A 15,196-nucleotide genomic window follows, 5' to 3' on the forward strand; every position below is an offset into this window, starting at 1 on the left:
CCTTGCCCCACCAAACTTGTTTAGAATCAGAAAGATTTTGATTCTCAAAAATGTTTTAGATTTTTGTATGAGCAATGGCAAACCACCAGCATTTGAGGTTGCAAAATAATGAAGCAGATCAAAATGTCATTTCACATTTGTTAGTCTTGCCATTTGTGGCATTTATAATAATCATCCCCTAAAGCAGTGTTTTGTAATTGTATGAACTAAAATGCCAGATAAAACCCACACAATATTTCTCTTGAACTATGCCCCACAGTGGGACTACAATGTCTCTTTTAGTTGTGAGTAATACAGGGAAATACACAAACTTTAGCTGAATTAACAGCGTGTTTAATTTCTCCTGTCTACAGAAGGCACAGATCCCTGAGAACTGCACATGAACTTTCTGACTTTCAGCCATGACGAGTGTGGACAGCAGGTCAGAGTGAGGTGATGGCCAATTGTACCCGCAGGTTGACAGAATAAGGAAAAAGAAAAATGGAGTGTTCAGTGCCTGAATAAAAGCTGCATTGTGTGGTGCTTGAACCGTCATCAGACATGCCGAGTTTGTAGAAGAGCACTGTATGTAGGCCAATGCCATTACCAGATGTGAGACAAGGGGGTTGACTTCCTGTGGTACTTCTTCAAGAACTGTTCTTCCATTCGCACAACCTCAAACACACAAAAAGAAATACACACAGATATGCTTTCATGAATGTGCCTCGTTTCAGAGCACACACAATGAAAATAAACCAAAAACTCATTGGAATCACTTAAGAAAACATTTTATTTCTCATATAAAAAGAAAGGTAAAGTTTGCTAGCCCTTTCTTGTTACAAAATAGATATAATTTACAATATAGATGATATAAAATGTCTTCAGAAATACAAAAAGTTCACTACATGAATTACAGTACAAAAAAGATCATTCATTAAGGTCTGGAGAAACTGCACAAAAAAACATCTGTATAAAAAGACTGATGTCAAATTCATTTCATAATAAGGAAAATTCAGTACCTTAAACTATAACAGGAAACATTCTGCTAAAATGATGAATAGTGATGGGAAGTATTGGAAAAATTGCTCAATGATGAATCTGCCTTGAGTCTGCATGATTTAGCTTATGAACAAGTGCAGGCACATTCTTGCTCTTAAAACCCCCGATGCAGCTGGATGATGATGATTAATTAAATCTACAACTTCATTTGCAAGTTGAAATATAAGTGTTTGATGAAATCATCCATCAGACATGTTCTTACAGGTGATTGTAGCTGATTCTGTTGGAGCTAAATTATCAGCATGTCACAACAGAACAAAAGCACTGTCACATCTGTCAGTCAATCACATTGTATGATGACATTTTGATGTTTTGGCTGCAGTAGAAGTTTTCCTGCAGATGCCAGACTGACATTTCAGAAAATAGGACACCAACCCCCATAACTGTCCACTTGGTATCAGATTGGTTAACCATCTGTCATTTTAAAACAGATTCAAATTTTACACCTACCTCACACCCACCACAGTGCAACAACACTATTCACTGAGCTGTTTCACAAGTTGAAAGTGAGTGCCACCTCTTTTTTTCTGTTATCTTTTTCTCTCTCTATGTGCATGCAGATGTAGGGGGTACAGCATGATTTTATCAAATAAAATCTAGCACACCAAAGTCTCTGTGATGTATTTAAGGCACTTTGATAAATGGCACAAAGGGGAAAAAGATGGTCCCACCCACCATTAACCCAGTGGCCCTGGGTGAAAATGTTACACAATTTACACTTTTTCAGTCATGAAAGTCTGTGGGTTTACGGAAATGTCCTTTCAGGCTTCGACACAATGTACAGAACCACAGGAAAATTGAATCCAAGGCTGCTGCTCCATTCATTGTGATATTTCAGTGCAAATTAGTTAAGGAAACTCATCACTTGCATTATAATTGTTTCAAACTTTGTTTCCTTGTTCACATTTGAGAAGCATCCTCATAGCCTTTTATTCTGTAATCATGTCAGAAAGAAGTTCATGGATGTTGTTATATTTCTACAATGCATCACTTTTGACATGTCAAGGTGAGACATTTGTCTAAACACGATTCTCTTGTGCCTCTGTAATATCTGTTTCTGGCTCTACTCCAGAGTTGAAAATACCAGGAATGCTTCCTCTCTATAGAATATACACATGTGCTACATGTCCTCTGTTTAGTGGGAAACCCATTCACACATTTATGGACTCAACCCATCAGTCCATGTCCTTATGACTTGAAGAGTTTGGGGTAAAGTGTTTTAATTGGAGATGGAGCAGTGATGACGTTCCCAGAGGAAATGGTCGTCTCCAGTCCCCCCTCTAACTTCTGGGAGGCCACCTCAGTCTTACTGAAACTACACTCCAGGAATGGCATCCCGATCTTCTTTACTTGGCCGTCTCTAGTCATCAGACACGGCCGACAGAGCAGTCTCAGAATGGCTCTCCTCATGTCTTTACTGGTCAGGGTATAGATGATGGGGTTGAGGAGCGAGTTGACCATGGCTACTCCCAGGAAATAGTCAGCCTTGTAGAGCAAGTGGCAGCTGCGGGTTGGGCAGAAAAAATCCAGGAGGAGGAGGAGGAACAGGGGCAGCCAGCAGGCGATGAAGACGCCAAGCACAATGGTGACCGTCTTGAGGAGGGCGATGTACTTCTGCGACTTCCTCGCTAAGCCTTTTCGCATACTGCCCGACAGGCCAAGCCGCTGGCGCTGTGTGTTGGTGCGGACGATGCGGAAAACTCTGGCATAAAGGACCACGATCGCCAGGAGCACTGCACTGAACACAGATACGCAGCAAAGGATGTAGCTCTTGGCATAAAGCGGGAGCACTGTTGAACATTGGTCCAGTCTGTAGATGCAGTTCCATCCCAGAATTGGTAGGACCCCCAAAAAGCCTGCCAGGGCCCAACTTGCACCAATCAGTGCCAACATCCTTCCTCGCTTTGCCCCGTGGTATGGCCTCATAGTCACCATAGTAACATGGCGTTCAATTGCGATGGCAAGCAGACTAATGATGGAGGCTGCCAGAGTGATGAAGACCCCTCCCTCCCTGAGGAACCACAGCAGTGGCGTCAGTTTCAAAGTATTAGGTCCGGACATGATGATGTTGGCCATGTAGGCAATCCCAGCCAGCAGGTCAGACAGAGTCAGGTTACCCAACAGGTAATACATGGGCAGGTGGAACTTCTTGTTCCTCCAGATGGCAATGAGAACCACTGCGTTCTCCAGGACGATGAGGAGGCACACCACCAGGAATGCAATGCCCTCGGGTTTGAGCCCCTCACGGTAGCGGTCTTTCTGCAGCTTGCCCGTGAAGTTGTAATGTTCCGTGATGACAGAAATGTTCTGGTACTCCCAAAAGAACTGCAAGTAGCCAGGAGAGGAGGGAGCAGGGGAGGTGGGCAAAATGGGTGAAGACGGGGAAGTCCCCGCACGAGCAGAACTTGAAGCCTCCATGCTTTGTGTTGCTTTTCTTCTATTCTGTGGTGGCTATGAAGTCATTTTTGTTGATATGCTTTTGGCAGTAGGAGCTGTGAAGAATTAGCCCAAGACCAAAAACAGATATACAACAAAGTGCCCAAGGTCCTTCAATAAATGGAGGGATTACATGAAGTTGATGGGGTGTAATCCAACACAATCACTGGATGTTTTTCTTTTTGCCAGAGGACGGTGCTCTTGAGCTCTGGTTGTCCTGGTTAGAGGGTCCAGACACTGCAGAAAGACATGAAAATCCAGATCCTTAGAGATTAACTTGAGAACATCATCCTAAATTAAATTAAGATGAGTAAGTGAACATTTATTTACAGTTACCAGTACACTGACTATTTAGCCAAAAGACAATGAGTCATAATTCATGAAACACTATTCCACAGCTAAGCAAAGCATAGGCTGCTGATATGATTACTGAAAATGATAGTCTGCGGCTGCCCTGACATATGCAGTAAAGTGTATTGTTGTGGCACAGGTTCAGTGCATACATTCCTGAGAATAAATTGAGATGACATGAAACTTAAACCACAGGCCTGACCTCATGATGTCCTGTAAAAGACTGGGTGATCATTGCTGTTTGCATTTACAGAGCAGAATGTGATACTAAAGGCCAAATGGACAGGGGGATCATTTTAATGTCAAACAAACATTTAGTCTTTCCAGTTGTGTTTAAAGTTGTATGTCAGTTAGCGTAAGGTTGTTGGACAAGAACCATCACAACATGTGCACTCAATTTGGCACACAGCTGCTTTCCCCTCCAGCATCACCATTCCACTTTCACTGTATAGATGAGTTGCGTTTGAAGTGCCCCGCACATGCAAATATACTATAAAACCTCCAAGGTTTAAGACAGAAACAGCACGTCCAAAATTTATTGCCTTTGCAAACCATGATCATAAATACACAGAAGGTTGCGGTTGAATTATTTTAGCATAGACTTTTATGTTGAAAACAATCAGGGGTGATTAGGGTTGCATTCCTTTGAGTCTCTGTCGTGTGAAGGAATGTTTTTCTCGCTTCCCAAGTCATATGTTAACATTTAACAAATGGTCGGGAGACTTTAACCTATTCAATCTGTTGCCAAGAATTTGGGAAATTAATGTAACTCGTCCATGTTGGCGCAAACAGCTGAGGGCTTAAGTGACAAGGGTACAGGCGGGACGAAAATATGAAAGGAGATCAGAGTGAGTACAGGTATATAAAGTTCAAATTATCCATGAAGAGATGTGATTGATAGAATACATATGTTAAAATTGCTTGCATCAGCATTTGTACTGAGAATAATGACCAGAGTATTCTTTTGAAAAACTTTGCAGTGTATATATTTTTTTACAGGACAATTTCCTATGAGATTTAGTCCAAAAGTTCCAGCTGCCTTTCTTTTCCTCATGTGTAAATGGTTTCATAAAACAACAGATTCATTTACACTCAAATCAGCAAAAATCCTATCTAAAAATTTCATTCAAGAATGTCATTTTTCTCTTGACATTCTGTCCTGTATAAACATGACACAAAATCAACCGCATGAAAAACAACTGAAAGAAATTATGCCAATAAAAACATAATTTATCACACCTAGCATCAGACATGGGAACCACAAAGAAATTACCTCCAAATTGGTGTGGCATTGCCCTTATCCTGCGCTTCATCTGCTTTTCAGTGAGGAGAATCCAAACAGGAGCGCCAACTGACTTACAGTCAAACTGACAGGGCAGAGGGAGTGAAGTGAGACTTTAGTTGAAACATGCAACAGCTAAGCTATAGAGGAGGAGCCTTTCAACCAGACTCTCTCTCCCCCTCACATTCCCCCTCCCCCCCCCTCTCTGTCTCACTTGCATACATTAATACAGTTATTTGAGTGCATGCACACACAGATACAGCAAAAACATTTCTGCTGGTAAAATGTGTACTTGATGACAAACAAGAGCAATCATTGTCAATGATGCCTGTCGTAGCTGTGAGACTTTGTTAGATTTCAAAGTTCACATTACGTCATTGATTTATAGGCAAACATAGATGGGTGATGTAAACTTCTTGATATAATAATTAGGACCTCTCTTCCTGGTACGATGAAAACACGATGCAAGAGAAAGCAGTTACTGTAAATGTGCTCACACCAGCCCCTTAAAAACTTTGAGTTTTGATGAGAAAGTGCCGTTAATGTTCAGTGCTCTAAATAAACACTACTCTTCAATCTTCTTGCAGAAACAAAAGGTTTGCTGCCATTTTTCTGGAAGAACCAGTTTTGAAGAGAAACGGCTCTATATCAATTCCCCAAACTCCCCGAGCCAAGTGAAATGTGGACACTGATCTTTTGTGTTAGATTTATTGCTCCCACGATTATCCCTTCTACAACCCCATACTTAATGCAGCTGGGGAAGCGAGGTGAATCTGATTCACATGGTTTATGTTGTAATGATGGCATCCCGATTCCCAGAGCCTGTCAGTGTGATTGCAGCATGCTTTGACACGCTTCAGTGGCTCACCTGCGAACCTCCCCTGCAGGGCCTGCAGAAGGTTTATCAGGACAAAACAGAGCAGGGGAGAGGTGAGATGCTGTATGAGCCTCAAATAAAACTTTTATTGGTTTGTTGTAGCTTTCAAAGCCAGTGCTTGATGTGATGAACATGCTGTCCTGCATGTTCATACTGTACACACATGATACTGTGCATGCAGGAATACACAAAACTGACTGTCCCCTGACCTCATATGAAACAGCTGTGTCTTCACTTTTGCTATAATATACCTCAATTATTCTGGTATGTAGGTCTTTCAAACAAGTTTCCTTACCCACAGTTTTTTTTTTTTTTTTTTGTCAGTTGGAAATCCTGGTCTTTATCCGGCTGCTCCTCTGATACGTTACAGTCTATGACTATTCAAACAGAGGCTTCCTTCAGCTAAACCTGTTTGTTATGGGATTACCTGGTTTAGCTGAAGAATCCTTTGTGTATGTCTGTGTTTGAGTCTGTGTCTTTCTTTCTTTCTTTTTTCCCCTCTGCCATGCCACCTCTTCTATATTTTCCTCTCTGCCTCGCATGTTCCTCATCAGAATTTGTGTCTGTAGCTGACAGGGTCAAGTGCCTGCTTTTTAGGCCCCTGATAATGTTGGTTAAGTGTGACTGTTGACATACTGACACACTCACAATGCCCTGAGCAGGCTCATGAAAAAAGGCCAGTGTGCTCGGGGCTTTGTATTGAAATGGGATCAGTTCGAGCTGTTGGCTGAAATAAAAACATGAACTTCTCTCATCACAAAGGATGGCTATGGCCTACATGCGTCACTGGGAAGCTAGAAGGCTACAGTGCTATTTAATCTATTGTTTTCAGTAATTACTATTGTATGTGTGTGTATATATATACTTAAACAGGACCAGCCCAAGCCTTTATGAGGCCCTAGGCAGAATTTGATTTGGGGGCCTGCCTTGGAGCCAATAACACTATTGACTATTGTCAGTGCTTGATTATTTGCATACCGACTGTAAATCTAACACACCTATTATCAGTTTTGATAACTTGAATTAGCTAGCCAGCCTGTCAACATAATACTAATATTATGTTAACATAATAATACTGTCACAAACACTAACAAACAAAAAAGTGCTCTTGGGGGCCCTCTGGTGGTTACAGGGGCCCTACACAACAGACCGGCTTTATCTGGGGGCACCCTAAAGTAGACTTATAGTATGCCTGTGGGTGTTTGTGTGGCTGGTACAGGACTTAAACTTAGTGGGTGAACTTTCTCTACAATTCTCTGACTGTACATCTGCTTGTGTAAATGTTTCGTTTTTCACCCACACTCCCTGCTGTCTGCGCCGCTGTGTGGCGGAGGCGAGCCCTTTCAGGAGATCATTAAAGAGTAATATCCTGCCAGGGTGAATGCACAGGCCTCACATCAAAGCCTCAGACAGAAACAGGACTCTGACACTGAGGATGAGTAGTTTAACAGACCAACAGAACTCACACTACCCTTCACAGGAAGGAAAAGCTGTCCCCTTTCATCTCCTCTTTTTGATCATTGGACGGTTGCTCAGTCTTGTCTCTGTCTGCTTCCTTGTTACTGTTTCTGGTCTTTATCACAGTTTTCCTGATTTCTTTTTTCCATTCCTCCCTCCCAGCTGACTCATTTTCATCATACGTTTGTTTTATATGCTCCACTTTCAACACTGGAAACACACTACGGATGGATTTCCCTTTCTGGTATTCTTAACGTATGTTTTTGGCCACACGCGCTGCTGCGATGCTGAATGCTTTTGGCTGAGCCAGCTCCTGCTTGGGTGTGGATGTAACGTTGACCTTGATGGACCAGTTATGTGTACAGCAGGACCTGTTTGTGGTGCACAAGGGGTTTACATTTGCCTGACCACGGCCGCCCTGCTGATTTGATTCTATCACGGGGGTGATGTTATGATGGCTTGTGTAAGCCTGCACCACTGACAGCTACAAGTTTCAGCTGCAGTGTTAATATTTTTATGACCTTGATAGTTTGCAGCCTACATAGAGAAACATGGTTGTCAAAAGTAGGTGCATGCTGCCATCAGAAAGTCAGGACCACCTACAGTCTGAGAGTTGGAAACATGTAACTCTTATGGCATCGTGGTATTTATTTCACTTTTTAAAAGTGAATTTGGCCTGCATGTGAACCTGACCCATACTTCCAGTCAGTGCAATAAAACTTTAAAATATCCCAGACGTTATTTCACAGCTTCAGCTTCATAATGGTTGAGATTTTGATTACCTCAGAGGCAGAGATACGGGCATGGCATATTGGGCTTTAAAACGCCATCTAAATGCTCGTTTCCTGCGAGGTTCTCTCCAGTCCTCTTTCTCATCACCTAAACACTTCAGGCTGGGGTCTTTCTAAGGCTATCGCACCGCTGCCCCTTCTGCAATCTATCACCACTCAGTCCTCAGTCCTAATCCACTGATAAGTCCCAAAAATCAGAGTAGCCAGACCAGCTCTTTGACGATAAGAAAACATTCCTCACTGCTAGCATTTGTATCTCTTTCTCTCTTTTGTCCTTTTTTGTCCTATCACAGACAGCAGCAGCAGCAGATTGTCCCTCTCCTCTTTGACTTTACCCTCTGCTATCCACATTTCCATGCAGCCTCACTAAAGCGTGATGTTTACTTTCCAGGATCCAATCACTCCATGGGCTCAGGGGGTTGTGTTGCATGACCTAAGACAGTCCAACCCACTCATCAGCGCATTGTTTGTTTGGATTTTCCAGCAGACTTGGTGCGGTTTGGGGGCCACTCAAGGGCGATTTATGAGGATCTGTGTTCTTTTGAAGTGTTCATAGAGCAGGGTGGCTTCAGAATAAGGGATGAGTTGAGGAATGAGTTCAGAGGAAAAGTTGAGGGAGGGAGTAAAGGGGTGGGGTGGCGGGTTGAGGGAAAGGGGTACGGGCGATCTGGTCGTCTTCTGACGACAGTTGAGCAGTTGCCGGGAGAACGCGGAGCAACAAGTCATCACAATTAAGCTCCTTTCTCGCAGGAAATGACCTCCTATTGCTCCAATTACAGTGATAACAGTAGATAACACCTTGGACAAAGAGAAACCAGTGATCCCTGTGTGTATATGTGTGTGTGTGTGTTCATGCATGTATGAAAGTATACCTGTCCATTTAATGTATGTACATCTGTTTTCTGTGTGTTTTTTTTCACTGTTTGTGGACGGCAGACATCTGAGCCCGTCTGCAGTTTTCATCTAGCGGTTTCCATCCTCCGCTGTTGGGGTGGTTCAGGTCACCGAGCACTCTATTGGTGAGCCAGTCTATTTCTTTTGGCTTGGCTGCGTCTCAGTGCCGAAGCTTTGTTGGGTGAGTGTGGCTGCAGTCTGGATGTGTTCACTCCAACACTGGCAGACTACGGGGCTAATGAGATCCAGATTGAGAGTTTTCTCGGTTTAGTGTGTGATACTGACCCTGCTCTCGGCTCCATAGGGCTGTAACCATCTCAATCAACCCTCAAGATGATGTGTTCATTCCTGCGATGCCAGGTTGAACACGCGACGCCACTCGAGGCTTCGCCCCTGAGGGTGTTTGGGTATGCGTCTGGCAGTTAAAGACTTGGCATACGCTTTCACACATACAGACGCATATCTCCCTCCACATAAAAGAATACTCCACTGTAGAACAAATCTTTAACTTCATCAAAAACCTTCAACCCAAATCCAAAAAAGAATTACTCATAATTTAACCGCTAGAATAAAATGATCACCACCACAAGTAAACCAAGAAATCATGAGAATTAACAGCATTCCTGGGTTTTAGCCATTTTTCCTGAGATGTTTTCAAACATACAGGATTGATCTCCCATGGAAAATTTGTCTGAATAGAACTGATATTCTGAGGAATATCTGTAATGATATATGCAAAATTTGTTCAGTTAGCCAGGTAGATCCTTAAAACTTACCTACGTTAAAACTGGTGCGTCTGGTGAAGCCTTTAGAGAAAGAGGAGTTGGTGGAGAATAAAATAGAGCTAAAAGTGGAGTGAACATTGGACTTAAAATTGTCAGGTGTCCAGACACTCAACTCTAAATGAATGCTTCTGTGTCTGGGAGCGGTGTAAATGAACAACTCATTGCTTACATGTTTGCTACGTCAGCTTTAAAAGGTGCTAAAATGTAACAGTTGTGTGTACAGCTGGTTGTGCTGCCCCCAAAGGACCAAAAAATGAATTAATGCTGATTTAACTTTATCCAGTATACATGAAGAATTCTGCCTATAACTTAAACAAATATAGAATTTTGTAAGTACATAAATTCATATTTAAGTCACATATGCTAGATTTTCCACATATTATATGATAATTGCAGTGGGACTATACTTTTGCAAAACACACTCATACACATCTTTGAAAACACACACGAATTCTGCCCTCATGGACCCCTCTAGAGACATGATGGTAATCAGAGGAGATGGGCGGACAAAGACATTACAACCGCACGGCAGCCATACGGATCCCTGTGGGACGCTCACTCAGGGATTTTGTTGCTTGGACGAGTACGGCTATGTTTCTTTTTGGCCCCTTGAAATTCCATCTTGCTCTGTCTTCTTGTAGAAAAAAAAAAGCAAGAGCAGGAAAAGCACAAACCAGTAAGAATGTAAATGAATGCCAGATCTCCAAGTTCTGGCCCCTTTCTGCATCCCGGAATAATTTGTAAAAACGTGCAGCCAAGACGCTGATAAGGTGAGAGCAAGGAGAAGGGCACGAGACAAGTTCTAGGCCTGAAATCTTTTTTTTTTTTTTTCAACCTTTCCTTTCTGTTTCTTCTTTTTAGTCTCCCTTCTCATTTTCCACATTTGACCTCCACTCACTCACTTTCTTTCTCACTAACTCTCCCTTTGTTTCCATTCATAAGGTGTTTTATAAAGAGAGAGGCTCAGGCAAAATGGGCAGAATACCGGCTCAGTTAACCAGACTGTAAGGTTAGCGTGACTGGAAGTGATTTGAAATGAAGTCTGGTTTCCCCTTTTTTTATTCCTTCCAGTGTTTATACTTAAAGAGCACACCACTCAAAAAACTGCTGACCTCAGCTGAACAATTAGCCCCTCACATCTCTTTCAAACCAAACCAAAGTGACGCTGACAGCATTAATGGCTCAAAGACTTTTTCCTGTTGGTGCTTCAGTCAGTTCGAAGTGGTGACGAGCGTAAAAGAACAAGTTTGAATCAAGTTAGCTGGTGCCAGTTCAAATAAAAGACATTCACATGAAGGAATAGTTTGACATTTGGGGAAATATGCTGCTCTCCTTTCTTGCCCAGAGTTACATACCTCTGCAGGTGCAGGACTACATAAAGATCATAACTTATGAAACCACAAAGTGTTTTTACTTGAGTCATAGTGATAATTGTGTTGATGCCACGTATGTATAAACTCTTATATATATTGTATCATTCTATCACATAGACAACCAAAGTACTGATATCAAAGTTATCAACACTGACAGGCACTAAAAGTTGTGAAACTTAACGAAACTGCAGCCTCAAGATTCTCCATTAACACAAAGAGATGAGAGGGGAACTCTTGGCAAGGAAGCAAATATTTCCCAAAATGAGAAACTATTCTTTTAAAAAGACAAGCAGTACTAAAATTTTTTGGCACTTTACAAGGTCAACCTAAAAAAATACATTTTGGGGCCTCTTTCAGTAGAGAGGAAATTGAGTTTGTGTAACAGTTTGATCCACTGTTCAGCCTGTGTTTTTAGCACAACTTGTAAAGAGTAAATCTTCACACACAAAAATTAGAGCATTGCTACATCACATACATGCTGGAATCAAAGCTTTAGAATTCAGCAACAAGTTTAACGTGTCCTAGATCTGAGCTGTGTTGTTAGCACATTTGGCATTCTGCCACCTGATATATGTTGCTATCCATAAATCACTTCTGCTGCTCTCCTATTCAAGCTGGCTTGTTCAGTTTTACAGACGGAAGTGTTATCAGTGCAATAGAACATATTTCAACCTTCTAAGTGTGCCTGCGCTATCTGTCACATCTTACCCCGCTGCCTTAACAACAGACGCCTGAGATGACAACAGACTGAGATAAATGGCATCTGAAAGAGGGAAATTCTCATCCGCCGACCTCATAATGCACACTTCTCCTTCAAACAGACTTTCAGAATTTAAAAGCCTGCATTGTGTTGTGTGTAACACTTCATGTATGATCTCCAATAGCCTATTTTGTTTTGAACGACACCCCTGCTCTTTCAGCAAGCCCATTAGTGGACGTCAACGCTCTGATGTCATTCAAACTCTGCAACCAATTACGTGCGGTTCAGAGAAATTCAGATGCAGAAACTTAACGTCTTCCTCGGTTTCTGAGCCCCCACGTCTCTGTGTCAGTCTTTTTACCCCCCCCCCTCCACCGCCACTGACCCCCTCCCCTCCTCCAGAAACCACATTTGGGAGCTGCTTGTTCCATCACAAGCAGTTAGACGTCAGGTCCCAAGCACACCAGCAGCTGGGTCCTGTTTCGTTGTGCCACGGTGCGGGTTCAGCGCAGGTTTCGGTAAAAGGGGGGGTATCACTAGTGCATGAGTAGACTGTACACAGATACAAACCAGCTGGCCCTCGCAGCTAATTTGCTCCATGGCGAAAAGTGAAGGAAAAGCAAAGGGAATTTTAATTTTAACTGAAGTGTTTTAAATGTGAACTGCAGGGTTTCCCCACCTCCACCTTGAGTAATTGCAGCAGCGGAATAATCACATCAGCCTACACACTTACATGTATGGGCATGTGTGCACACACTCACACACACAACCTCTTGGGAGAGGGGTAAATTCTTCCAAAGCCATGCTTGACTCCTCATTTTTTTTAGACTGCCCCTCTGTTTGCCCTCATGCTTCGGGAGATCAGAAATAGACTCAACTGACAGCCAGCGGGGACAGAAGAAATCTCCAGAGTCACAGAGTTCCCAGTCAAACATGCCTCTTTTAAAAACCAGTCAGTCGCTCATGTTCTCAGCTGCGTCCCAATAAGTCTGACTTCTGATTAAACAGTTTTCATTTGATTGCGACCCACAACCGCTTAAGAGATCCGGTTACTGTGCGGTTTGCATCCAGACGAATCCAAATCTTGCAGTTGTTCATTTGTCAGCAACATGCAGCTGTAATCAGAGTCATTGAGTCAATTCAGTAGAGGGGGGTTTCAAATCAAGCACTGGTCCCGGGGCTCCACTCACACAAACCAAACATCCTGGCTCTGAGGATTTTACTCGTCAGTCCCACAAACCCTCTGGCAGGTCTATCGTAAGCTTTCCTCAAACCCACAGAACTTGTAAATTCTGGTCAAGATGCCAAAGTGTCCAAAGATATCAAATAGGCCTGGATGAATTACAGGGGAATGTGTATAAAATGACGCACGAGACATCAAAATTTTTCCATTTTCCGTAAGAATATTTCAATTAACTTAATTGTAATGTAGCATTGGTGACGTGCTGGAGCATGCAGATGCAGTATTGACTATGGTGTTATCAAACTCTCTGAAAACTCTCATATTGACACCACTTCAGTGAGACTTTGAGAGAAATACAGTTGAAATCCCACACCAAGTGTTTTGTCTGTACATGGTTGTGTGTCAGGACCAGTCAGCACCATGGGACAGCAGAGATCAGCAGGTCACTGTGAGTTTCAGCTCCATGTCTTATTTGGGTGTTTTGTTTGGGTGCTTTTCAGGAGGGAGGGTATTTTAGTTTTCCCAGTGACTGATAGGCCCTGTTGTTTACGGAAGCGCAATTATACGAGCGACTGGGCAGCACACTGGTCCTGAATGAGTCCCCATGGGCCCCCCTAAGGGCAACCCTATAACTGTTGAAGCTTGGTGAAAGAGTAGGTAGTGTCTCTGCTAGCTGCTATAAACCATTTTACTGTTCACTAACACTGTAGACACTGTGCTGGGCCTCTGTTTGCAAGGTCTTCTGTGGTTAATGTTAGTATTGAGAGGGACTGATGGGGAGGGGGGTATTTTTACATGTGGTGGCGAAGCTGGAAAAGGAGCCAGCGGTGATGGATTTCACAAGCTTCCTGATGTGCCTCTGACATTCCCGCTGGGATTTGTCATCTTGGACCTTTCCCCTCCCCCCCTCTAAAAGGTATGATGCCAGGAGCAATTTAGAGTTATAAAAGAACAGAGGAGAGGGAAGAGGGTAGGATAGTCAGAGACAAAAAAAAGTCACTTTGAAGAAGAGAAGAAGAGAAAGCTGGACCGAGATAAGAAGGACAACACCAACAAAAATGACGATATACTAATTTAAACACAAGCCAGGCACATATTACTTTTCTCCTGCCTCACACATAAAACAGTTTTGATGAAAACATGGGAAAAAGTTGCAAGTGCCTTTTTCAGTGAATAGCCAGGAATATGCCAGTGCCTCAAGAGAAATGGCACTCTTCTCTGGAGCTTGTTTAGACTAGAGAGTAAAAGATCCTCCATAATTCCTCACGCTGTCATCTGATGTCTTTTCTTCTTCTCTAACCTAAACCTTCCTCCCCCTGTGATCATGCTTTCCCCTGGCTTTACCCTCCCTATATAGGGCTCCGAGGTGAAATGTCTACTCTTGCACATCTGCACTAATGTTTGGATGTGAAAAAACATAAAATTCCCTGCAACCAAAGGCGATTGGTTAAAAAACAAAAGATTTTCTGCATTAGCACTTCCAGTCAGTCCGTTTGTTTGATGTTTGACAATAAATCAGTGGGTTAGAGTCTGTATTTACATGTTCTGCAGCAGGGTATGAGACAGAGAGGAACATTAACACAGAGGATTTAGAGGAGGAGGATGGGAATAGCGTGGGGATGCATTGTGATGAAATATGTGGTCGCGTTGAGTATGAGTGTGTGAACTCAACTGAACATGCTGCAGGGCTCTTTCCTCGTCAGGATTGGGGGGGGGGGGGGGGGTTGTTTATTGTACAGTCCACTATTTTAGCCTTCCGTTCTCACCCACCCCTCGCCTCCCACTTTGTCTCTCTATTTCCTCAAATCCCCCTCTTCCTCCCACTCCCCTTCACCTCGGCTCCATTCTTGAGTCCCTCTCAAACTTTCCTCCAGTGCATTTCTCCCTTCTGATCACTCATCGCTAACTCCTTTAACTCACGGTCATCTGCTTGACTCAGCCTGCTTGCGAACACACATGTCAGGCTCAACCAGCCTCCGTGTACAGGGTCTGGTAGGTTTTTTTTTTTTTTCAAAATCAGACCATCCA

The 15,196-nt window shown here is 42.9% G+C and overlaps 1 protein-coding gene and 1 long non-coding RNA gene across 3 annotated transcripts in view; both read right to left on the reverse strand.

Annotated features, from left to right (window-relative positions):
- The window catches only part of LOC127142488 (uncharacterized), a 293,661-nt gene that overhangs the window by 230,335 nt on the left and 48,130 nt on the right, over nt 1-15,196 (reverse strand). The window lies entirely within an intron of this gene.
- On the reverse strand, nt 751-5,207 carry s1pr5b (sphingosine-1-phosphate receptor 5b). The gene is made up of 2 exons (XM_018665038.2): nt 5,099-5,207; nt 751-3,711 (listed from the first exon to the last, which is right to left on the reverse strand). The coding sequence occupies exon 2, from the start codon at nt 3,454-3,456 to the stop codon at nt 2,227-2,229; it is 1,230 nt and encodes a 409-aa protein (XP_018520554.1). The 5' UTR covers nt 3,457-3,711; nt 5,099-5,207; the 3' UTR covers nt 751-2,226.

The sequence above is a fragment of the Lates calcarifer genome, linkage group LG5, assembly GCF_001640805.2.
Source record: "Lates calcarifer isolate ASB-BC8 linkage group LG5, TLL_Latcal_v3, whole genome shotgun sequence".
In the NCBI taxonomy this organism is placed as follows: domain Eukaryota; kingdom Metazoa; phylum Chordata; class Actinopteri; family Centropomidae; genus Lates; species Lates calcarifer.

Coding starts and splice junctions, on each gene's coding strand:
- s1pr5b (XM_018665038.2), bottom strand. CDS start 3,456: ATGGAGGCTTCAAGTTCTGCTCGTGCGGGGACTTCCCCGTCTTCACCC.